Below are 26,281 nucleotides of genomic sequence, written 5' to 3' on the forward strand. Positions count from 1 at the left end.
CCCCAGCCTAGGGTTCCTTGTTAAGTCCAGATCCCTGAATAAAGGATAAAGTGTGAAGACCAGAGCAACCCCTGTGGTCTGGAAAACTGAGTAGCTAGTGTCGAGCATGTTCATGATAGCCCTCTTTATAGCTGCCAAGTGACCACATACAGTGCTCCAGTTACACCGGTAGGGCCGAGGGTGGAGATTAAAAAATTCTCTTAGACTATGCTCCATAAATTTTCTCTATGCCCAATCTACTGTACTAGTGACTTAGTGAGTCCACAAAGCCTGTTGCCTGTGATCATCCTTAGGCGCTCATTCCAAACTACTTTTATCACTACAGACTAGTCTTCTGGTTGGCTGTGGGAGACACTACATATACTGGCTCTCAGAAGATACTGATTCTCTAGGACAGTGTTTCTCAATTCCAGTCCTCAAGACACACCAACAGGTCATATTTTCAGGATTTTCCTAGTATTGCACAGGTGATGGAATTAATGCTTGAGCAGGTGATGAAATTGTCACCTGTGCAATACTAAGGATATCCTGAAGACATGACCCGTTGGTGGGTCTTGAGCACTGGAGTTGAGAAACACTGCTCTAGGAGCATGCATAATTAAAGGAAATTTGAAGGTGAATTCTCAAAACATGTATTCTCTTTCATGTCGAAATTGAAATTTTGCGTGACCAAGTTCCCAGAAATTTTTGCATGTAGATATTTAGAAATGTTACTAGTAGCTCTTTGAACCTGTATTTTAGGTCAAAGCATTTTATAAATAAATGGGCACATCTTTAACACATACACATTTTTCCTTTGTAACTACACTCCCTGGAGATATTTTTGAAATACAGCAGAGATTCAAGAGCATAAGGAATCATGAGCTGCAGAGTGGTATGGGATCTCTCTCCAAGACATTTCATTTTATGTAAGTGGGAATCAAGGTTCCATTTACAGTAAATTATTAAATTGTTTTAAATGTCGTCATTCCTCTGCCAAAATAACTTTTATTTTAATAAAACACATTTTTGGCAATAGTCCACTCGCAATACGTTTGACACGAACCGAGTCTGTTACTTTTAAAGCGCTAAATGTTTTGGGCTTAAATGAGGACCTAAAGGCAAAAAAATTGGACTATTTCATTAATAACAACCATTGCCGAGTCACAAGTTTTCAATTTGAGAAATCCTAATGTTTTGACAATGTATTCACATTTGTAATTGCTATTTTGGGGGGCCTTAAGGCAAAACAATGGAATATATTAGATGTAGATGTACAAAAGACTAGAGTTTTATCCAAAACATGGAAAATGTCATTTGAGAACAATAAAAAGGAAGACGTAGACCACTATGTACAGGCATTACACCTCTGCCCAGTGGCATACCATACTGCAACCACATTTTTAAATCTGGCACTTGTACCAATTTAACGACTTTGGTTTCTTCATTCTCATGGAGCAAAACTTTTGAAATTGTCCCTACCTAAAAGCCAAATAAACATCAATCACGCTTATGTTACTGATCAAGGAAGGTGTTTGGAACCTTCATTTAAGGCATGTTACGCATCTGCCTTGGCACGGCATGGCTTTACCACCTTCCCCTACTGCCGCTGCCCTCTGTTGTGCTCCATACTGGGTCTTACAAGTGTCTTGGTGTGCTCCTATGACCTTATTTGCCTAGATCTATATAAGGCTCACTAAGACACACACCTGTATCTTGGTATTAAGACTCTTAGTTCTGTTTGTCTTGATGTAAACCACTATCTGCTTCTGGTCTGCATTGTTTTGAACTTTCCTGCATCCTGTCTGCCTGCAGCCTCCCATGTTCCAAGTCTATGCTCCCCACATGACTTCCTGCTGCTGCATTAACACCCCAGATCTGTGTGCCCATCTGAACCTGGTACTTAGAGGATCCTTTTCATAAAATGAGCTTAAGGCCGGGGTCACAATTGGGTGTGCAATGCGAGAAACTCACATCAATATCTGGCACTGCCGCCGGCACTTGGGCCCGGAGCGTGTGGCTGCAAGTATTTCTATGCAGCTGAATGCTCCGGTCCCAAGTGGCCGGCAGTGCCGGGTATTCATGCGCAAGTTTCTCGCATTGCACTCGCAAGTGTAACCCCGGCCTTGTACATTGATGGGCAGTCCTGAACACATCAACTCATCAAATGCACATTCAGTTGAACCTTAGAACTCTACCTGGAGCTCGGCAATACCATCTTCAGTAATGCCAAGTGTATCAAAAGAGTAAAGTTACGCCTGGCTTCCCTAAAATTTTGAAATTGCTGTCCATCGGTGCAAGACCACTGCATGAAGCGGCAAAGTTTGGACAACACAAACCACTATTTGACACTCTTTGATTGGACCACACAACCATCTGTATGCTATCCCAAATATTTAACCCTATTCTAACTGTAGCTAAATGGGTTAAAATACCTTTCCATCTTCTTGTCTGCAGAAGCTAAAACAAACCTGGAGTTAATAAAAAGTTTTGAGAATCTATAAATGTAAGCCAAATGCTAATCATCAGCATCAGAGAGTGTATAGTAAGCAAAAATGTGGACTGACTGTATCAAAGAAAATTAGTTTTATAACTTTTCAAAAACATAAAAAAATAATTATCTTATAGGGAAAATAAAAATAGGCATCTAACCTGATCTGGAGAGGGTCTATGGCTAGAGAGCATTCTCCCAGGAGAACGATGATGGTGGTGATGGTGGTGGTGGTGATGGTGGTGATGGTCATCTTCATAGTTATCCGCTATTAGCTTCATCCTGTTTTGAGTCTGTAAAAAAAAAAAAATCCTAATAAAGTAATTGTTACAATTTACATTTTCAAAACAATATGGTCAGGTCACAACATGACATGTATGGGATTCTACAACAGGCCTGCGACCAAAACCCTTTTTCTAGCATTTCATAAATAAGAAAAATGCAGGTTGAAAGACAGGTAAATTCTTCACCTTTCCTTATTTTTGACTGGTGTTTTGCAAACTATGGTATTTAAAAAATATATATATATATATCAGGATGGGAGAAAAACAAACTTGCGTTAAGCCACCATGGAATTGGATTGAATTTCTCGACCGAAGAAGCTCAACCACAGCCCCATCCCAAATAAAACAATGCAATATTAATACTATATTATTTATTACCATTTTTTTCACAAAATGTGATTTTCAAACAAGCCAAATCTAAATGCCCACTACCTCCCTCTAAAGAACTGTCACTGTAGAGTTGACCGGCTCTGTGCAGCCTTCAAGTCAATTCACGAGGTGAACGTACGTGGATGGACGACATGAATTAGATTCCATATGCAAGAGGTCAAGTCTGGATTTTCCATGGATTAGTATCGCTTAATTTGACTTGTCAAGACCATATGATGTATTGGATGTTACATTTTCTGACTTTGCTATTCAGTTGATTAAGATATAAAAGACCCTTTCTATGAAAGCTCTGGAACAAATTCTGAATATTACCCTCAGACATTTATTTTATGGGAGGACTTTTTTTTTTTAAGAGCTGAAATGTGCACACAAAGCAAGATAGACAATGATACAGGCTTCATTCAGTTGTCTACTAATAAAATAAAAAGTTTTCGGAACTTTGAACAATCACCAAAATTCACATTAGAAATTCTCCTCTAAAGGGTCATCTTATCAAATGAGATGGTCAAGAGTACAAACACCAATGAGAGAACCCCTCCAATATTATGTCCTTAAAATACCAAAAGGAAAAACAAGTGCAGTACAAATATATATGAAAATTGATACAGTCTGTGTTTTATTAAAAATGTACAACTATGTAAAGGGATAGAAAACACCCATAGTGGATAAAAACAACAAGACAAAAGGCTGCCAGTGTGGAAGGGAAATCACTAAAAGAAGCTGAACTGTTATTAGCTGTACATGCTATGAAAAAGTGTAATGTATCAGTGCATAAAGCTTATATATATATATATATATATATATATATATATATATATATATATATATATATATATATATATATATATATATATATATATATATATATATATATATATATATACACACTTTACAGATATATTCCGCACAAAGTGAATAGGACCATGCAGCAGAAATCAATGAAAAAATAATTACCACAAAGTAATCAAGTACCCAAGTAGCCAACACAACCCAACAGACGTTTTGCATTGGATCCCTGGAAGAAACATATGCAAAACAAATGTTGGGTTATGTTGGCTACCTGGCTCATAGGTGACTTTGTGGTAGTTTGCTTTTTTCAGTGGTCCTTTCTGATTGTCCAGTTCACTTAGCTGAACTTTCCTCCGAAAATTCAATTTGGAGTAAATAAATTTGCACAAATCTCAAAACTGAAAGCTTGATCTTGCTCAGAAAATATATGCAGGGGAGATGAGAAAGAGCGAGAACCCCTTTGAGTTTATATTCTATGGGAGAAAGAGAGAGGAACTTGCTGGTCAATAGATCTTACGTGCTGTTGGAGAGAGAGAGGGAGGACCCCTCTGATCATAAGAGCTTACACTCTACAAGAGACAAACACTTACCCAGTGACTCTGGAGGTGGAAAATGACTCTGCCATACATACTGTGCTTCACTGAGAACTGTTAATCTGTGATAGTCCAGGACTGCCCATCAATGTACAAGGTATGATAATCCGCTGGATGTCATAGCTGCAGGACATTATGTGGAGGCCCAGGCAGTAACACAAAAAGATATTAGCACACACTTTTCAGCAGAGTGGGTAAGTGTATCAGTAAGGATGGGTGAACCCGAACAGTAAAGTTCAGGGTCCGTATCGAACATCTAGTCTCCATGTACGGACCACGAACATGGACTTCTCCCAGAAGTCTGCACTACTGTTTAGGTTCAGCAGCCCGAAAATCTGGTGTTTCCCATGCTGTAATCTGTGTGACAGCTTGAGAAACACTGGCTCTGATCGGCAGTAAGTTTGTTACTGTCGGTCAGAGTGCTGTGGTTCCCACGCTGTCATAAAAAGGACAGTGTGTGAGCCAGCTGCTGTGACCAGCAGTAAAAAGGTTACCGCTAGTCACAGGAGCCTGCTGATTAGAGTACTACTCTGATCATCCTACGCCTGGTCTAACTTATAGCAGTGAGAGCAGGCATACAATGATGAGTGTTCAACAGCAGGCACCTGTGCAATAAATAAATAAAATTAAAAAATGGCGTGGGGTCCCCTCTATTCATGATAGCCAGTGCAGGCTAAGCGGACAGCTGCGGGCTGCAGCTCTAAGCTGTCAGCGTTATCTTGGCTGGTTATCAAAAATAGAGGGGTTCCCACACTTTTTTAAATTATTTTAATAAATAATTAAAAAAAAAAAGTGTGGTCCCACCATTTTTGACAACCAGCCAAACTAAAGCAGACAGCTGGGGGCAGGTATTTTAGACTAGTAAAGGATCATGGATATTGGTCCCCCCAGCCTAAACATAGCAGCCTTCAGCCGCCCCAGAAAAGGGGCATTAATTGGATGCACCAATTCTTGCAATGTGCCCGACTCTTCCCACTTGCCCTGGTGTGGTGGCAAGTGGGGCAATACTTGTGGGGTTGATGTCAGCTTTGTAACATCAGTGCACATCAATTCCAGGGGTTAGTAATGGAAAGGTGCCTATAAGACACCTCATTAATAACCCAGTAATCTAAAGTAAGAAAGAGACCCACAGGAAAAAAAGTCCTTTAATTGAAATAATCACAGAAAAACTCCTTTATTTAAACATTCCTCATCCTTTTTTACTCATTTATTAATGTAAAATTAAAAATAATAAAACACCATGTTCCTCACCTGTCTGACAAAAATCCATTTGAGGCCAACTCTGCTACATCTGGATTGCATGGTCGAGCAGTGACATGATGCGACCACTCAGCCATGAATCCAGCAGACACTGAGCTGAGCCTGAGAACTAGCTGCTTGTGACCGGGCTATAAACTCAATGACATCACTGAAGATCACAGAAGCTGTGCTCTGAGGTTCATATCAGTGTCTCCTGGATTCACAGCTGAGCAGTCACATCATGCCCTGTTGCGGTGGCAGTTGGGGTAATATTTGTGGGGTTGAGGTCAGCTTTGTAATGTCGGACATCAAGCCCACAGATTAGTAATGGAGAGGCGTCTATAAGATACCCCCAATACTAACCTGTTGTGAAAGTTAAATAAATACACACAAAAAAAGTCCTTTCATTGAACGAAATACACTTAAAAAATCCTTTATTTGAGCTATGCAAATAAGGAGGATTTGCGAATAATCTGTACTGCTGGTATCCAATATAATAATAATCTTTATTTATTCAAAGTATTTCAAAGTATTACAGACTTCTTCATCAGGACAAGAAAAGGTGCTTTTTAAATCATTTTTAAAAAGTGCATGGGACCTCTCTATTTTTGATAACCAGACAATAGAAAGCTGACAGCTGGGGGCTGCCACCGTCAGCCACCAGCTTTACCTGTGCTGTTTAGGAAAAATAGAGGGGTCCACATGCCATTTTTCTCTTTTATTTTTTATTTACTTAATGCACAGGTGCTAGCTGGTGAATACTCATCATCGTACGCCTGCTCTCGCTGCTATCAGCCAGACCAGGCGTATGATGATGAGAGTAGTGCTTTCATCAGCAGACACCAGTCAATGACAGTAACCTTTTTACCACTGTTCAGAGCTGCTGGCTCACATGCTGTCCAACCTGTGTGACACTGTGGGAACCGCAGCACTCTGACCGGCGGTAACAAACTTACCACTGATCAGAGCCAGTGTTTCTCACCCTATCACACAGATGACAGCATAGGAAACACCAGATGTTCAGGCCCACTATTCATTAGAACTTTTTTAAATGTTCAACTGAACCCGACGGACCTGACCAGCCACAACCATCACTATTGTCGGGCAAGTTTTTTTTTTGCAAACTGCAAAAAAAATCTTAAAGTGTTCATTTTTATGTGAAATTGAAAATTTCAGGAAAGTCAACTTTAGCTCAATCCTCCGTGGGTCAATCCACTCATTTCTATTTTTCAACCTTTGATAGCTCAAGTTTGTGCAGTTTTCAGAATCATGAAATTAAGATTTTATCAAGTTTGATATATATTTGTCCTGAATTTTTGGTTCCTATTTCTATTTCTATTTAAGGGTATGGCCAGACAATGCGGAGGTGGTGCAATGGTAGTAAGGCTGAAGCTATGAAATAAAATCATATGGCAATTAGACACCATGTTAGGTGAAATGTCAGCCACATGCAGCCAGCTGCTCTGCCTGACCCTGTAAGGATATGGACATGCTGTCAACTTTTGCCCCTGAAGAAACTGATTGACTGCTATGTGATATGATTTAATGTGGATTGTGATATGCATTAGTAATGTGTGTAGTTTGACCACAGGGATAGTTAGATTTAAAGTTTTTTTACTAGCCCAAAGTGGGAGGGAATGAGGGGAATGAGTTACAGGCAAAATGACAATTTTCTGTCAGAGTCAGATAGGGCTTGGAGTGCATTGTGAAAGGACCTGAGGTCCACTCTGAGCAATACCACATTTTGGAGTGTCCTGAGAGTCAGAGGAGACTTAAAGAAAGAGATAACGAGATCCGGAGAAGTGACCTACCGGTCTTGGAAGAGGGCACCTAGCAGAAAGGCTTAGAGTTTACAGCTCACAACAGGGCCGGACTGGCCATCGGGCACTTCTGGCAAATGCCAGAAGGGCCGGTGCCAGTAGTGGGCCGCTCGATCCGCCTCCCCCCGCCCCCGCCGTCGCATTCAACTATACCGGCGTATAGACGCCGGTACAGTTGAATTCAATGATGGAGGAGAGCGTCTACAGACGCTCCTCTCCCATCATTCCCCGCTCTGCCTCTGACACTGCGGGTGCGCGATGACGTCATATCATCGCGCACCTGCTGTGTCCCGGGCAGACTGCAGCTGCTGAGACAGGAGCAGGAACCAGGAAGCAACGCTGGGCACGAGGAGAGGTGAGGAGAGTTTTTTTTTTTTCTGGACTGTGGGGCCATTCTCGGAGGAGGTGAGGGGAGGGGGTGGAGGAAGAGAAGAGATGTGGGCTGTGCTCTGTGCTGTATACTACTGTGCTATATATAGTACTCTGTGGCTGTGCTGTATACTACTGTGCTATATATAGTACTCTGTGGCTGTGCTCTGTGCTGTATACTACTGTGCTATATATAGTACTCTGTGGCTGTGCTGTATACTACTGTGCTATATATAGTACTCTGTGGCTGTGCTCTGTGCTGTATACTACTGTGCTATATATAGTACTCTGTGGCTGTGCTGTATACTACTGTGCTATATATAGTACTCTGTGGCTGTGCTCTGTGCTGTATACTACTGTGCTATATATAGTACTCTGTGGCTGTGCTCTGTGCTGTATACTACTGTGCTATATATAGTACTCTGTGGCTGTGCTCTGTGCTGTATACTACTGTGCTATATATAGTACTCTGTGGCTGTGCTCTGTGCTGTATACTACTGTGCTATATATAGTACTCTGTGGCTGTGCTCTGTGCTGTATACTACTGTGCTATATATAGTACTCTGTGGCTGTGCTCTGTGCTGTATACTACTGTGCTATATATAGTACTCTGTGGCTGTGCTCTGTGCTGTATACTACTGTGCTATATATAGTACTCTGTGGCTGTGCTCTGTGCTGTATACTACTGTGCTTTATATAGTACTCTGTGGCTGTGCTCTGTGCTGTATACTACTGTGCTATATATAGTACTCTGTGGCTGTGCTCTGTGCTGTATACTATTGTGGGCTGTATATAGTACTCTGTGGCTGTGCTCTGTGCTGTATACTACTGTGCTATATATAGTACTCTGTGGCTGTGCTCTGTGCTGTATACTACTGTGCTATATATAGTACTCTGTGGCTGTGCTCTGTGCTGTATACTACTGTGCTATATATAGTACTCTGGCTGTGCTCTGTGCTGTATACTACTGTGCTATATATAGTTCTCTGTGGGCTGTGCTCTGTGCTGTATACTACTGTGGGCTGTATATAGTTCTCTGGGCTGTGCTCTGTGCTGTATACCACTGTGGGCTATATATAGTTCTCTGTGGGCTGTGCTCTGTGCTGTATACTACTGTGGGCTGTATATAGTTCTCTGTGGGCTGTGTTCTGTGCTGTATACTACTGTGTGCTATGTGCTATATATAGTACACTGTGGGCTGTGCTGTATGTAGTACTCTGTGGGCTGTGCTATATATAGTACTCTGTGGGCTGTGCTATATATAGTACTCTGTGGCTGTGCTCTGTGCTGTATACTACTGTGCTATATATAGTACTCTGTGGCTGTGCTCTGTGCTGTATACTACTGTGCTATATATAGTACTCTGTGGCTGTGCTCTGTGCTGTATACTACTGTGCTATATATAGTACTCTGTGGCTGTGCTCTGTGCTGTATACTACTGTGCTATATATAGTACTCTGTGGCTGTGCTCTGTGCTGTATACTACTGTGCTATATATAGTACTCTGTGGCTGTGCTCTGTGCTGTATACTACTGTGCTATATATAGTACTCTGTGGCTGTGCTCTGTGCTGTATACTACTGTGCTATATATAGTACTCTGTGGCTGTGCTCTGTGCTGTATACTACTGTGCTATATATAGTACTCTGTGGCTGTGCTCTGTGCTGTATACTACTGTGGGCTGTATATAGTACTCTGTGGCTGTGCTCTGTGCTGTATACTACTGTGCTATATATAGTACTCTGTGGCTGTGCTCTGTGCTGTATACTACTGTGCTATATATAGTACTCTGTGGCTGTGCTCTGTGCTGTATACTACTGTGCTATATATAGTACTCTGTGGCTGTGCTCTGTGCTGTATACTACTGTGCTATATATAGTACTCTGGCTGTGCTCTGTGCTGTATACTACTGTGCTATATATAGTTCTCTGTGGGCTGTGCTCTGTGCTGTATACTACTGTGGGCTGTATATAGTTCTCTGGGCTGTGCTCTGTGCTGTATACCACTGTGGGCTATATATAGTTCTCTGTGGGCTGTGCTCTGTGCTGTATACTACTGTGGGCTGTATATAGTTCTCTGTGGGCTGTGTTCTGTGCTGTATACTACTGTGTGCTATGTGCTATATATAGTACACTGTGGGCTGTGCTGTATGTAGTACTCTGTGGGCTGTGCTATATATAGTACTCTGTGGGCTGTGCTGTATATAGTACTCTGTGGGCTGTGCTATATATAGTACTCTGTGGGCTGTGCTGTATATAGTACTCTGTGGGCTGTGCTGTATATAGTACTCTGTGGGCTGTGCTGTATATAGTACTCTGTGGGCTGTGCTATATATAGTACTCTGTGGGCTGTGCTATATATAGTACTCTGTGGGCTGTGCTGTATATAGTACTCTGTGGGCTGTGCTGTATATAGTACTATGTGGGCTGTGCTGTATATAGTACTCTGTGGGCTGTGCTGTATATAGTACTCTGTGGGCTGTGCTGTATATAGTACTCTGTGGGCTGTGCTGTATATAGTACTCTGTGGGCTGTGCTGTATATAGTACTCTGTGGGCTGTGCTGTATATAGTACTATGTGGGCTGTGCTGTATATAGTACTCTGTGGGCTGTGCTGTATATAGTACTCTGTGGGCTGTGCTGTATATAGTACTCTGTGGGCTGTGCTGTATATAGTACTCTGTGGGCTGTGCTGTATATAGTACTCTGTGGGCTGTGCTGTATATATTACTTTGTGGGCTGTGCTGTATATATTACTTTGTGGGCTGTGCTGTATATATTACTTTGTGGGCTGTGCTGTATATATTACTCTGTGGGCTGTGCTGTATACTACTGTGTGGACTGTGCTGTATACTTCTACGTGGGCTGTGCTGTATACTACTGTGTGGTCTGTGCTGAATACTGCTGTGTGGGCTGTGTTATCTACTACACGGGCTGTGCTATAGTATGCAGGCTGTGCTGTATACTATTCGGTTTGTGCTATATAATATGCGGGCTTTGCTATATACTATGGGGAGTATATTATATTCTATACTATGGGGGGCTGCATTATATTCTATGGGGGGCTACATTATATATTATGGGGAGGTGGGCTGTATTATATTCTATGGGGGTTACAAACTCTGGGGTGGCTGCATTATACTCTGGGGTGGCTGCATTATACTCTGTGGTTGGTGTATTATACTCTGGGGTGGCTGCATTATACTATATGTGGGCTGCATGATACTGTATCGAGGACTATGGGGAATACGTTATACTATATGAAGAACTATGGGGTGCATTATACTATGGGAAGTGAATTGTACTACATGGATGACTGTGGCGGTGCATTATACTATATGGAGCACTATGAGGAGTGTATTATGCTATATGGAGGACTATGAGGAGTGTATTATACTATGTTGAGGACTGAGCAGTGTATTTTAATATATGGAGGACTATAGGGAGTGTATTATACTATATGGAGGACTATGGAGCACATTATAATATATGGAGGACTATGGGGTGTATTTTACTAAACAAGTAAAATGCTGCATATTCAGATTGTTTTTGCTGGAACAAAAAGCCTTGTTGTCAGCAGCACATCGCCGGTGTAAACTGTAGATGTGCTGCTGAAAACATGATACTGTATGGTGATCGGTTAGTGATCTATTAGTGATCGTTCTGTCCCATCATTATTCATCAGCTGGTGGAAAGAGGCCGGGAAACAAGCGTTGAACAACTTCCGTATTGTCGATCAAACTCATTTAGCGGCCTGAACTCAGCGCACGTAAATACAACAGAAAGGCTTCTGTGTGATGTGGAATATGTTATCTTTTGGGACCCATTTTAAACTTTGCCTAGGGCCCCACTTTGCCTAAAACCGGCCCTGCCTACAAGTGTACAAAGATATTATACAGTCACCATGTGACAAGTGGGCCTGTGTAACTTCAAATGCCAGGGCTGAATTTTAGTCCCAGTCCGGCCCTGGCTCACAAGGTAACAGGCCTGAACAGGACTGAGTACAAGAGGCACACAGATTGTCTCAGGTGGAAGTTCCAGAGTGTCAGGGGGCTTGAAAGTTAAGTCCAGATATACTGACACCCTAAGGAGAAAGAAGACGCAGAACCACGGGGTGAGAAAAGGACTCTACCAAGTTCCCGTTCAGTAAAAAGTTTATTTTTGAATGGTGGTCTCCCTCATAGAACTGTGAAACATCTGGTCCTGGCAAACCAGCAACATCGGCTGCGTACGGCTAGCACGAATATAGCACCATCACAACACAATCGACACACTCAACCATGATTCGCACTTTCATGTAGCATGCAGAGGTGCGACAGACCTGTGCTTCGCCCATAGCTACCACTCCGTGCCACGTTACACAGCTATGGTGCTTATTTCAGGTTTTCCTGAATGACATTGGATAACGTTGAACAGGAATTTTCTTCCACTAGGTAACCATAACAATAATTACAGTAGGCAACTAAATGATTTCTTATCTACCCTCTTTCAAGAAGTAAGGTGGAATCTATGCAGCTGACCCTTAAACAACGGTATAGAAATATAGGTTTACCAGAAACCAGATACGTTTTTGGAAGCCTTGTTTGGTTCTCTACTCTGCAAAGATCATGACAAGGAGACATCTTGTTCAACTTCACCTAATTTCATTGGGGAAAACCGAAGATGAGCCTCTGATCTGATATTTGTGGTGAATGTTGGACAACATCAGGAGAAAAACCCTTTAATTCCTTGCAAACACTTGAACTGGCTGTATTTGTAGTAAAAATTCCCTTTAGCACTGAGTTAATAAATATATAATTCTGAACTTATCTTAACTGCTTTAAAATTCAGATCTTTTATTTTTTGTCTAACAAGTAAATCAAATATCAGTTCAGTGGATGGATCCCAGGCACCATTGATAGGTTTTATGTTTACTTGGTTTGGTTTTGTGCTTACTCAGTGTGGCCTCCCAATAGGTTCAACGCAATAAAATTCCAAGCAATCCGAAGCACCACACAGTAATCCTTGCATGAAAACTTGACTTTTATTCCTTAGTATTAAAAAATATAACAAACAATAGGAAGAAATGTCAAAGTTTCAGGCATGTAAAAGATCAGATATGGCCAAAGTGTTGACTTGTCTTCCTATTATTGTAATATTTTTTAATACTATGGAATGAAAGTCAAATTTTTATGCAAGGATTATTCTTTGGTGCAACGGACATCTTGGAAGAAGTGCAACTATCAATCATATAAAAAATAACTGGGATTTTTTCCATTGTCTACCACATGTCTATCCTCAGTATCTGAGGCTCCGAGGCTCCCCTTCTGTAACAGCAGAAGGTTCTATGTCAGACACCTGTACAGATCTCTATAACCTAAGTCACATCCAGATGTAGAACCCAGGAGCCCATCACAGACAATCTTCATTTCCATTTACATCAAAGGAAAGGTCATCACACAGGAAACGGCTCCACGGAATTCAGACGTGATGTATGAAGTGCTCCTTGTTACAAGACTGTGCATATAAACAGAGGTTACAAGACAATTGCCTTCTTATTGAATCTATTAACCTTTTACCTTCTAGAACTTCATATTTATTCTTGTGTCTGAGCTATTCTCTTAGCTATTTTTACCGTCTGACTGATGGATTCGTAGATCCCCCAAGTGTATAACGCTACACCCCAATACATATATTAAGTTTGATAACATAATAATTTACATTTTCAGATACATTAAATCCCAAACATATGAAAGTAAAAATATTTTCCAAATTTTAACACCAAGAAATTGCTCATTTCCAGAAGTCCAATGTCTTAGTCCAGTAGAACCATTAGACTATGAATTCTGACCTCGGCATTATATGACTTGGTGCTCCAGTGGGCATCATAAAAGTCAGAGTTCTGACATTTAAAATATTATCACCCAATAAGAAAAAACAATACAAAAAATCCAGGAGGAAATATTATTTCTTAGATTAATGTCTTCCCTATTTACATTTAGAACAACAGACATGGTGGAAATGCCTTCTTTGGGAGATTTTCTGCATCAGTTTCTTGTTGTGGTTAAAAATGGCAAGGTTTGCAATCTATGCTTTCTATCTAGGTGTCTTTTTGTCTTTTTTGGTAGGCATTAGATTTGTGCACATGATCGTATCATCGGTATGAGTGCGATCCAACATAACATCTGCTCGTACTTGGACCAATGTAATTTTATGAGGCCGTGAACATGACCTGTACTTTCCTCGGATGGAGCCAGCCCAAGGAAAAAAAATCACAACGTAGCCGTTGGTTAATCTGATTTGGATTGCACTCAGCCATGAAAGTTAACTCTATGAAAGCCATCGGACTTCCCTCTAATGTCTGTGAAGGAACAGATGATTGGCCTTGGGGAGACCAAAACATCCAACACCGCGGAGACACCATCACGTGTTTCTCAACGCAGTGATCCAGAACACTGCCCCCATCCCTTATGGGAAATATGCAAATGCATGAAGGATAGCTGCGGAGACACCATCACGTGTTTCTCAACGCCAGCAGTGAATAGCCAGACCTTTCCCCGGGAAGGAACAACCACAGGAAGGGCAGCATCCCATAAAGGAAAACATCCAATACAGGAAAACCACCTATGCCAAGCATGGTATCCATCCACAGACAGCTGTTTCGGTGTGTTTGCCCCTCATCAGTGTGGAGTAGGAATCTGGCTATTAGGAGCAGTGCCTAGTAAAAGGCTGTGAAGGAACAGATGATTGGCCTTGGGGAGACCAAAACATCCAACACCGCGGAGACACCATCACGTGTTTCTCAACGCAGTGATCCAGAACACTGCCCCCATCCCTTATGGGAAATATGCAAATGCATGAAGGATAGCTGCGGAGACACCATCACGTGTTTCTCAACGCCAGCAGTGAATAGCCAGACCTTTCCCCGGGAAGGAACAACCACGGGAAGGGCAGCATCCCATAAAGGAAAACATCCAATACAGGAAAACCACCTAGGCACTGCTCCTAATAGCCAGATTCCTACTCCACACTGATGAGGGGCAAACACCCCGAAACAGCTGTCTGTGGATGGATACCATGCTTGGCCCTTCCCGTGGTTGTTCCTTCCCGGGGAAAGGTCTGGCTATTCACTGCTGGCGTTGAGAAACACGTGATGGTGTCTCCGCAGCTATCCTTCATGCATTTGCATATTTCCGCGGTGTTGGATGTTTTGGTCTCCCCAAGGCCAATCATCTGTTCCTTCACAGCCTTTTACTAGGCACTGCTCCTAATAGCCAGATTCCTACTCCACACTGATGAGGGGCAAACACCCCGAAACAGCTGTCTGTGGATGGATACCATGCTTGGCATAGGTGGTTTTCCTGTATTGGATGTTTTCCTTTATGGGATGCTGCCCTTCCCGTGGTTGTTCCTTCCCGGGGAAAGGTCTGGCTATTCACTGCTGGCGTTGAGAAACACGTGATGGTGTCTCCGCAGCTATCCTTCATGCATTTGCATATTTCCCATAAGGGATGGGGGCAGTGTTCTGGATCACTGCGTTGAGAAACACGTGATGGTGTCTCCACGATGTTGGATGTTTTGGTCTCCCCAAGGCCAATCATCTGTTCCTTCACAGCCTTTTACTAGGCACTGCTCCTAATAGCCAGATTCCTACTCCACACTGATGAGGGGCAAACACCCCGAAACAGCTGTCTGTGGATGGATACCATGCTTGGCATAGGTGGTTTTCCTGTATTGGATGTTTTCCTTTATGGGATGCTGCCCTTCCCGTGGTTGTTCCTTCCCGGGGAAAGGTCTGGCTATTCACTGCTGGCGTTGAGAAACACGTGATGGTGTCTCCACAGCTATCCTTCATTCCCTCTAATGACATCTCGGCGTGGTGTGATTATCACAGATTGACAGAAAGGAGTAGATGGAGAATTTTTTTTCCATCTTCTCCGTAACCGAGAGAATCGGTTCACACTATGCTCACACTTTGATCAGACTCTAAATAAACTTTGATGAGAGTGTGATTTGTGTAATCGATCTGATTGTCTCAGAGGAGAGAATATACGCTAATGTGACCCTAGCCTAATTGTAGTAATTATTTTCTCCTCTTGTGACAAATTGGTGCAGGACCAAAACATACTGTTGTCAACTGAAGAAACATTGAAGATATATGGATATATGTATATGGACATTGAGCTTTCCAATGGCTGATCATATAGCAGCCCCCATAGGTTTCTCTAACAATCCACCAATAAATGTAAACTATGATAAGTATCTGTGTCCCCTACATGATATTGCACAGTGGGTAGTTGCCTTTATGTCAACCAAAACAGCTCCGCCAATTTTATTAATGAGGTTTTCTAGACATCTTCTGCAGGAGCGCACTGCTCCCTCATCTTCTGGGTACTTGCCTGCCAGGGGAGAGGTGATTTTCTGCTCGATTAACATTTTGGACCAACATCATCATCTTGCGTGCTCTCCAATACTACAAGAAGCAGCAACTTTGCTTCGGCACCATCGCAGGAGCACAGAGGCACTGAAACTGTCCGAAACTGGCGATCCAGCAGCAGGGCAGCGCTTGCAAGCTCTACTGAAAAGAGCTTGTAAGTGCGGCATTTCTTTCCTAGGAGGCCAGCCACCCCTTATAAACCGTACTGGTTGTTGGAAACCTAAGCATTGAGCAGTAAACAATAGAATTAAAGATCTTTCTGCACTTAAGAATGGCGAGGATTTTTAATAAGTAAATTGCAATATCTATTGTTTTTCCAATCATTTTGTATTTTAAACTGTGTACGATGATGAGAACAACCCTTACAAAACTCTATTTTCACACTGTACAAATTCAATGCAGCATCACAACATGCCAACAATCACTCGACTGGCTGCAGTTCACATTACTGCCATCTGTTGGCCAAATACTATACAGACACGTATAGCAAAAACAACTCCCAATAGAGTATTGTGAACTCGTATACATTTGTTAAGGCTGGTTATTTCAGACTGCTCATCTGGGGATCTGTCGACCTAGGAGGAAAGATAAGAAAGACATTTGTATGTCCATTTCTTGATGGAAGTGATGAGGATAACCTTCTATTGTTTTGCATTTATATTGAAACTGAATCAGTGAATCTGCAAATTTACTAAATGCGCAAAATATTTGTTTGGTTTAATATATTTGTCAATCTGGCTGGAGAATAATGAACAAAAATATGGAAATTATAACTTCATCGTTTATAAAGAATGTAAATTGGATTAAGTCAAATCAATTTGTCGTGAATCAAATTAGTGGAAATGACCACAACACGGAGTTGAACTCTTGGTGGTAGATGAACACCACCATCGTGCCCCTCCAGGCGGTGTAGAGTTCAGCGATTGTATGAGAAATAGCTATGGAACCTCAGACCTAGCAGAAGCGAGAGGAGCTTCAGCTTCAAAGTGTTACGGGCTAAATATTTTTCTAATCCAAAGATTTCTGCTCCTGAACCCTTCAAACATGACCCATCTGGAAATCCTTCATATGGATATTAAACATCTTTAGATTGTTTTTTTTATTAGTGAATTGGAATTAAAATTCCGAAGAAATAACTGATGCAAAACAAAATGTGGGTTATCCACATAAACCCTCTCATTACACGGGTCTCCCTGATTTATACTTCCAAATGAAAGCAGGGTTTAGCACCGCAGGGCATGATACATTGATGTGTGACAAAAATCAAGCAGAAGCGAGCTGCTCTCGTAACCCTTCAGATTTGCAAATGAAAAAAGATCTAAGAGTTGCAAAAAAATACATCGGCCTAATTTGAAGTGCAATCGTTTACGCAAAAGGTCTTTTAAAATCACTTGTAGGTACAATGTTTTTGTATATTTTGGACACTAAAAGCAACAACTAGAATTTGCACTTGATGACTTCTGCACTTTATGGGGACTACTGGATACCATGGATGTCCATTATTCAGATCTAAATGACTACTGGAGTGTCCCAGTTGGCTGCAAAATACCCAAATCATCCTTTGGAAATGCCCTTTATGCCAACGTCTACCAACTGTTTAGTAATGAAACCATTAAAACTATCGACCTACAATGTACCATGGCCAAGTATTGGCGATATTCTGTTTGGAGTTGCCCGTCATTTTTTGTTATATACTGTTGGATATGTTAACTGACTCCATATTTGGCTGATCTCCTCCCATCAGTTTAAGAATGTACTCAGATAGTGGTATAAATCGGAGCAAGATTGGAATGCAGTTCACTTACTGGCCATCAGCTCTCCCAACCCAAGTGCTACTGCTGCATAGAAATACATAAAGCTGTCACGCTTGGGTCAGGAGAGCCACCGGCTAGTTTGCGCACTGCATTCCGATCTCACTCCAATTTATACAGCCGTGTGATTGCACCTTAAGTCTTTAATTGTCGTTAAATGTTTATAATTAGTGATGGATCCTACCTGAGCTTTAAATTTGTAGTTTTTCAGCCCAGGCGAGGCATGTTTAATAAATGTTAGATTTAGGGTCTTATCATAGAAAGGTTGCCTTGTCATGATTGGTGGGCACATATGGATTGGCCAATTTTTATTTGTTAAATGTTTGCAAGCATTTTAGTGCTTACAGAATACTGCTGAATCCTTTTTGCTATACAATTTTGTAACTAGCTATATTTTACAATTCCCTACTCTTTTCTTTATTTCCTGTGATGTTTCATTTGAGGGCAGTCTTAAACGGGATGTCACAGAAAGATGATACTGCAGTCGCTTCCTTACAGCTTCTATCACCTCTCCTGGAACAGAACATCACCAGGGGGAGCGGCGCTTTGGTGGCTTGCTACAGCTTCTGCCACCACCACCCTTCCCCGTTGATGCCCCTTTTCAGATGCTGTGATAGAGAAGTGATCACAGCTTGTGTTCCTTTTGCTAGCATTTTTAGTCTGTTCCACCATAATCACTGCTTCTGTCCCCATCGCTTCCATCACTGAAACTAAAAATCATCAGGGGGCGGTGATGGAAGCACAGTAAGTGACAATTTCCGTCCCTGATGACAATTTAATTTAGGGTGGTAAAAAAGCTGTGCCTCCTTCACTCTGCTTCTAAGACTACCTTGTTGATTGATACAGAATGTAAGAAAGTTGTACAGTATATGCAATCAATTAGCTTCATTTTCTGAAACTCTATCCTTTTGATGCAATTCCTAGGTGGTACATATTGGTAATTTTGCCTAAAGCCATTATAGAAGAGACATGGTTCTTCACAGCCCCTTAGGATTGGAGAAACGTTCCCTATACCAATCAGAAGTTCCACTTTATCATTTTAGAACTTGATGAAAAAAATGACCTAACTTCTAACTAAATTTATATATTTCCCTGAAATACATAAAGGGGTTTATATGTGAAAAGAATTCTCGACCGACACTGGCATAGACCGGCAGGTATTAATATAACCCTAATATTCAGGAGGTTTAGAGTGGATCAAGTAAAGTAAAATAAAACCCTTGATTGACTGGTAATAGAGTGAGCAGCTTAGCAGCAATCTGTAGCTGTAAAATTCCAATATTTAAACTGTCTTTTTAAAAATATTTTAGCAACGTGGAATTAAGGACTTGCGCTTTGATCAGTCATCTGGATGATGTTAAGACTAAAGCATTCATGAACGCAGTTTAAATAAGCAAAAACAATAGGCTAACTTGCCAAGAGATAGAGACAAAATAAGCCTTTCTTTACCACCTCTAAAGAATCCATATGCTCTTTCTGATTTAAAGTTCCTTTCTTTTACAAAAAGTGCAAAACATATTACAATCCTGAAGAAATAGCTAGTGACAGTCATTACGATTCCTAATATACCATGAACTATACCTTGCTTTAAAAATGCTTAGCTAAAGTAAAAACCTTAAAGGGTTATTTTCAAGTTGTCTCTTGAGCAGCTCTCAACTTTCCAGTCTCCTTTATTCCTGGTTTCTGGTAGGGCGGGCTTTCCTCCTTGAGTGACAGTCCTGGTGAGTAACAGACTCAGCAGCTCAGTCAGAAGCTTGGAGGGAGGGGGAAGTGAACAGATAATTGCTGTATAGAAATCAATGGGTTAGAGAGAGAGGGCTGGGATATTAAAAGTTAACCCCACTCCTGAAATGTAACTGCTATGCACTTTTGGCCAGGGTCTGAGGTGGCCCAGCTCCTGGTCAACTAGCTTTACACTATGTAAGATAATATCTCTTTTTGCAGTGTAATGATAACAGATCGAAAGAGCAAATCAATTGCAAATTTAGTTATTTTCATGCTGTCTTACTAACTAAAGCAATTTAATTATGTGAGAACACCCATTTAAGGCTTAGCTTACATCTGCATTGGATGTTCCTGTAGGAGTCCGTTTTGGGTGCTGATTGTCGGTCATGTGAAGGATCCAACAGCAGTAATTTTTACAGCTCCTCTCTTATGATGGGAGCAGAACAATGGAAGTGTACAACACAGAAGTGAACTCAGCCTAAAAAGTACAACTATTACAATTATACTATCCTTTAGAGATTGAAAATATATATTGAAAGGGTGAAAAACTTTTCAGGGAATTCATTCAACTCAAAACTGCTGGAGAAACACTAGAACAGCTAAAGGAAAGTCATACTGGGTTAATAAAAACTTATCTGACGATGTTGCCCTAGTGGGATTTGAACACTAGATGTCAATGATGTAGTGAATGGAAGTAGACATTGAACCACCTTTTTGCCCTTCGTGGATCTCTCTCATTACTATATCAAATGGCAAACTACACAAATTAAAGCGCAAATGGCAGACATGGCAATGATCAAAATACAGTACCATCAGGCTGAAAATCTTGTGTGAATTAGGCTCTGCTCCTCTCCCAACAAATGATGCTGGGAGAAAGAAGGATCAACCACATTGAATTTTGAAGCGTGATCCTTTTGTCTGGCAGAGACCTGCTCCTGTCTCCCAAGAAAAAGCAAATGCATGTGTCATGCTGCTGCCGCTCCCCGCACCCTGTCATACTTACCCATCCTCGGCGTCCCGGCGCAGCTCCTCTGCTGTAGTGTCCTCTCTCCAGCGCTCTCCCCTGGCTTCTGCAGCTCGTCGGGTGCGCGCGCAAGTCGCATTCAGCTCTGCGCGTGTGCACATCTGATTCCTCTGCTGGCGCTCCTTCCTGTCCTCTCCGTCATCCTGGAGGACTGTAATCCGGAAGTGTCTCCCACGCTGGTATGTAAGCCGCTTCCTGCTGCTCCTCTGTGCCTGATGTTCATTTGTGCTTACAAGTGCTTCTGGCCGCCTGTGGTCTCTGTGCGTTCCTTGCCCTCTGACCTTGGGTCTCCTCTCCCTCTGCAGTGCCTTGCCTGTTTCCACTGATCCTGCCGTATTCCTTCAGTTCCTGTTTTCTCTGCGGTATCTGCCCGGCTCCTATATCCTTTTCCTGCCTCCGTCAGTCTCTGTGTCTCCGTATTTTCCCACCAGCCTCCGTGTCACCGTAGTGTTCCCATTTGCTCCCTCGTCTTTCTAGTACCTGGCCATTCCCTGTGTCTCTTTCCTGCTCCCTCGGTCCCAGTGTGCCTGCAGTGTACCTGTCAGATCTCTGTCTCGGTCATACCCTCCAGTTCCTAGTCCCCCAGCTCCCACCTACCCTGAGTTCCTGCCGTCATCGTCACTCCGTTATTTTTCCCCTTTTTGTCTTGATCCTCCAGCCTCTGTGGCGATAGTCCCTCACGGGCCTGCCCCTAACGCTCCCTGTATAGGGGGCGGTCCCTCTGGTCAGCTCGTCCATGAGGGGTTTGTCGTCACGGTCCAGAGGGTCCACGTTTCGTTTTTTATCGACGAAAACATCACAGCATGCTTGGCCAAGCTGAGCCTGCATATGTGCAGATGGGATGGGAAGGATAGTTGGTGATTGAACAGACATTTGGTTGACAGCTATCTGATGTGTATGATCAGATTTACTGCACTACAGAGAGGGACTTTATTTTATAATCAAATATTTTTGATGGAACAATTCCAATTTCAATGCCAATTTCTAGGTCTTTTGCTTTGAGACTTCTACTATTTTCTATAGTTGTAAATATAGGAGCTTAAACACATGGCCAACCACCCATTTCCCATAGTGAAGCCAATTGTATCTTTCCTTGACAATAGAGTCTTACTATGTTACTTGAAAAATCAAACAGAGGAACTTCATAGGAAAACACCGTCACTTGGACTGGTGGATACTAGATCTCAATCTTCAGCCTCTTCCAATTTCCCTATTCATGTTGCGGTGGTGTGTAAAGTACACAACACATAAAATTGCCTCCAAACATGTTGAAGCTGCCACTGCCATAGACTATCCTCTCATGGTTACCATACTTGTCTGCAGTAGGCATAAAACACAGGCTTGTCAAAACCAGGGTTCACTTGGCCACATTCCAAACAAAACGAGTAGTTTATTGAATCCACAGACAATAGGTCAATGCGTTTCAGGCTTGTACAGACCAGATCATCAGGACAACTTGGATAAATACAATATAACATTGGTTTCCTGCTAATTGAGTAGCAGTAGTGAAACCGATACAACAAATAATTGCGATAATGCAAGACATTGCACACAAAAATGTTTTATTGGTCAATTTCCACACCTTCTCGTTCCAGTAAAAACACCGGATCCACGACTGGTGAGAAGACATAATGGATAGCCATGTTTAGACACTTGTCATTGTTGCAGAAGAGGATTACGGGGCCTTCTTCGGAAAAGTTATCCCATCCGGCACAAGTCAACAGAACAGCAAGAAAAAAGTTTATGTGGTTAAACAGAAGCTTATGGAATACAGAGCATTAGATACTAATGCAATAGGAATTTCACACAAGCTGAGCCATCCTTCACCAAATGATAAAAAAAACAAAACGGTATTTGGTGTGTGGCTATGAGAACACGGACTGTATGTCCAATATTCTTTGACAATAATGTGAACGTAGTCATGTAAATGGAAGTGGAAAAGGGTTGTTTTTTGTGGCTGATCTTGTGCAATAGATCTAAACATTTCAGAGGAAATAAGTCTTGACCGGAGACTAATCTTGTACCAGTAAGTGTTCCGGAAAACAAAATTTGTATTGTGAATAAAGAGGGAGACACAAGCGCAAAATAGGGTCTCATCCCACAAAGAGAGTAAACGATTTGACAGAAAACTGCTCACCTGGTATTAGGTATTCAAAGCATGTATAGATAAGGGCTGCTTCAGATCCACAAGTCGGTCATCGACTGCATGAAACAGAACTCTGCAAAGTAATACGTGGATTTCGTCCACGCTGCCCAAATGATGAGATTCCAGAACGTTACTACAGTTTGACAGTGGTTTATTCTACGCGTTTCAAAGGTTTTTTTACGACCTCTTCTTCTGGAAATGCCACATGAAACATTATGTTGTATGTTTCATGTGGCATTTCCTGATGAAGAGGTTGCAAAAAACCTTGAAACGCGTAGAATAAACCACTGTCAAACTGTAGTAACATTCTGGAATCTCATCATTTAGGCAGCTTGGACAAAATCCACGTATTCCTTTGCAGAGTTCGGAAAAGAAAATTTGGCATATTTTCCTAATAGGAAATTTCCTTGCAAAGCAAGCACCAGAACAAGACTTGGCAAAATTCTATGGAGGAAAATAGGAAATTCTAAGTAGGCTGTTCACCTATAGCTTCACGTAATGTACAGAGACAAGTGAAGATTAGTGGAACTAGATGCATACAAGCAAATAAACCGGTGCAGGAACAGTTCAATAAATGCTGTCACACAATGGAGGCCTGTTCTGAGTGTAGCGTGTGTACCTTACCGCGCCGTACATCTGTTTCTTGGTCCTGAGTAATATTTATTCATGCTCTTAAAAAACAAGAATTAACTGGATGTAAATAAAATCCACACGGTTCTGAACACACATGAAAGATGTCAGCTAAGTCACAACAAAACCCACATGCCAGGAGTCTGCACTAAAACATCTTCAGGACTCGCATGCGAGTTTCCAACAGTCTCCGTTGGCTGCAGCAACACGGCATGGTCTGGATTATCTGCATTTGTATTTAATATTATATGATCGTTCGATTCGTTACCCCTTGAATTTTTCTTTATGAGATCGAAAGTGTTTTCAGAGGCCCCTCTAACAGAAGGACCCCCTGCTGTGCAAGAACGATAAACTGCCTGAAAAGGTTTTCACACGGTTTCAACAAGAGAAAAGCATAAAGAATTCATAGATAATTGCTGCCTATTTGTCTGTTCATTTCTACAGTATCTACAGTAGCTTTCATCTATCTATCGATCTAGAATATTAAAAAGCAGGCAGCACTTAGTAATATAAAATGCAAAAAGTGAAAAAATGCATTAGCTGTTGTATAAAAAAAACAAAACAAATGGAATATTTCAGCTCCAATAGCAAAAAAGTATTTTTGTATTTATGAAATTTCTATTTCTAGTGGTTGTTGGGTTACAAACCTGTAGGCTGGGACCAACTGTATACTTAAGTGCTGCTTTATTTATCTATCTATTGTATCTATCTATTTATCTATATTATCTATCATCTATCTATTATCTATATATTATCTGTCATCTATCTATCTATTATCCATTTATTCTATCAATTATTTATCTATCTATCATCTATCTATTATCTATCTATTATCTATTTATCCATTATCTATCATCTATCCATGATCTATCTGTCATATATCTATTATCTATTTATCTCTATCTATTATTTATCTATCTGTCATCTATCTATCATGTATCTCTCTATCATTTATCTATCTATTATCTATCTCTCTATTATCTATCTTTCTATCTATCTATCAAATATCTATCTAAGTAGAAAAAAATGAAGCAGCACAACATGAAAACAATAAAAAAAACCTCATGACCCCAAGCCTCCTGGACTAACAATCCCATAATATGTCAAATATATAAAAATAAGAAGAGGCAATATTCCATTATTAGGCAAAAAGTGTGGACTTAATTAGCCCATGTGGCGATGTTTTGGTCCCATCAAAGAACCTTTCTCAAGCCCTCCGTCTGTCCGTCCATCCATCCATAACAAATGGAGGCAGCATACCCCAAATAAAGTGCAAAATGAGTGGACTATATTGGCCCATGTGGACTGGTAACATTTTGGTTCATAGAGTGAACCTTTCTCAAAAATGTCACCACATGGGGCAATAGAATTCACTATGCTCCTTATTTTTGGTGTGATGCCTACATTTGTTTATTTGTTTTGGTAAACTTGGCAATTGCATGTGAGGCTTAGCCCTCAGACACATTTTTACATAGGTGGTACTCGTCACTTTTTCTTTTCTTTCTCTATCTATCTATCTATCTATCTATCTATCTATCTATCTATCTATCTATCGCTGATGCCCCTAAGTTGTAGTTTATGTGCCTTTAAGATGTAGCAGAGCTAGAAGCTACCTCATTAGGTTTGCACAATATTCATATTTCACTTTCCAGATAATGTACATGAGAATCCAATATATAGAAGTGGTTATATATGCCGAGAGTGATGGACTTATTATGTTCTGCTATCAGGAGATTAAGAGTTAACAAAACAGCCCTGCTTTCCATATATGGCCATAATGTCACATGGTTGGACCATATGACCACAGGTCCTGCTTTTTTGTGTGCAAGAGTGAGTAGTCTAGAAAAGTGAAAGCGCAAGTAGTGAACAGCCAAAGTTTCTGTAAAAGAGAAACCACGGCCTCAGCTCAGGCAGCTATGTGATCAGGACTGTTCATATAAGCAGAAGTCGGAGTTCAGGAATCACTGCACCATTTATACATCTGCATTAGCAAACCAGAAAGTACCTGTGATTGCTGCACTGGAATTTAATCTCTGTTAAGCAATCGTTTATCTGGATGTACCTGTGCAATAAGTAAAGTTTATTAACAGCTCCTCTGGCCTCCCTGTTTTTTGGACTATTTGGAATGTACCACATTACATTACATTACCAGGAAACAGAAGTCAATTTAGTGCACCCTGGGGTCATGAACTTTGTTTATTTTATTTTATCTCTAATATAACGAAGTGGTACCATCCACACAACAAATGGAGCATGACCTATGGCATACATAAATCACTAACGACCTACCTACCGCCAAAGCTAATGGACAATACTCTGTACTCCTCCTTCTAGACCTGTCCTCTGCTTTCGACACAGTTGACCACTGCCTCCTACTACAGATCCTCTCCTCCTTTGGCATCAAAGACCTCGCCCTATCCTGGATCTCCTCGTACCTTTCCAACCGCACATTCAGGGTCTCCCACTCCCACACTACCTCCTCATCTCATCCTCTCTCTGTTGGAGTCCCCCAAGGCTCTGTTCTAGGACCCCTACTCTTCTCAATCTATACACTTGGCTTGGGACAACTCAAAGTCC

The 26,281-nt window shown here is 41.4% G+C and overlaps 1 protein-coding gene across 3 annotated transcripts in view; it reads right to left on the bottom strand.

Moving 5' to 3' along the window:
• ERC2 (ELKS/RAB6-interacting/CAST family member 2) overlaps positions 1-26,281 on the bottom strand; it is a 1,115,226-nt gene that overhangs the window by 312,834 nt on the left and 776,111 nt on the right. For all 3 annotated transcript variants that reach the window (XM_077278496.1, XM_077278495.1, XM_077278494.1), the window contains one exon: positions 2,632-2,763. In XM_077278496.1, coding sequence (XP_077134611.1) covers positions 2,632-2,763 — 132 coding nt within the window. The remainder of the gene's footprint in view (positions 1-2,631; positions 2,764-26,281) is intronic.

The sequence above is a fragment of the Ranitomeya variabilis genome, chromosome 8 (assembly GCF_051348905.1).
Source record: "Ranitomeya variabilis isolate aRanVar5 chromosome 8, aRanVar5.hap1, whole genome shotgun sequence".
NCBI classification, from domain to species: domain Eukaryota; kingdom Metazoa; phylum Chordata; class Amphibia; order Anura; family Dendrobatidae; genus Ranitomeya; species Ranitomeya variabilis.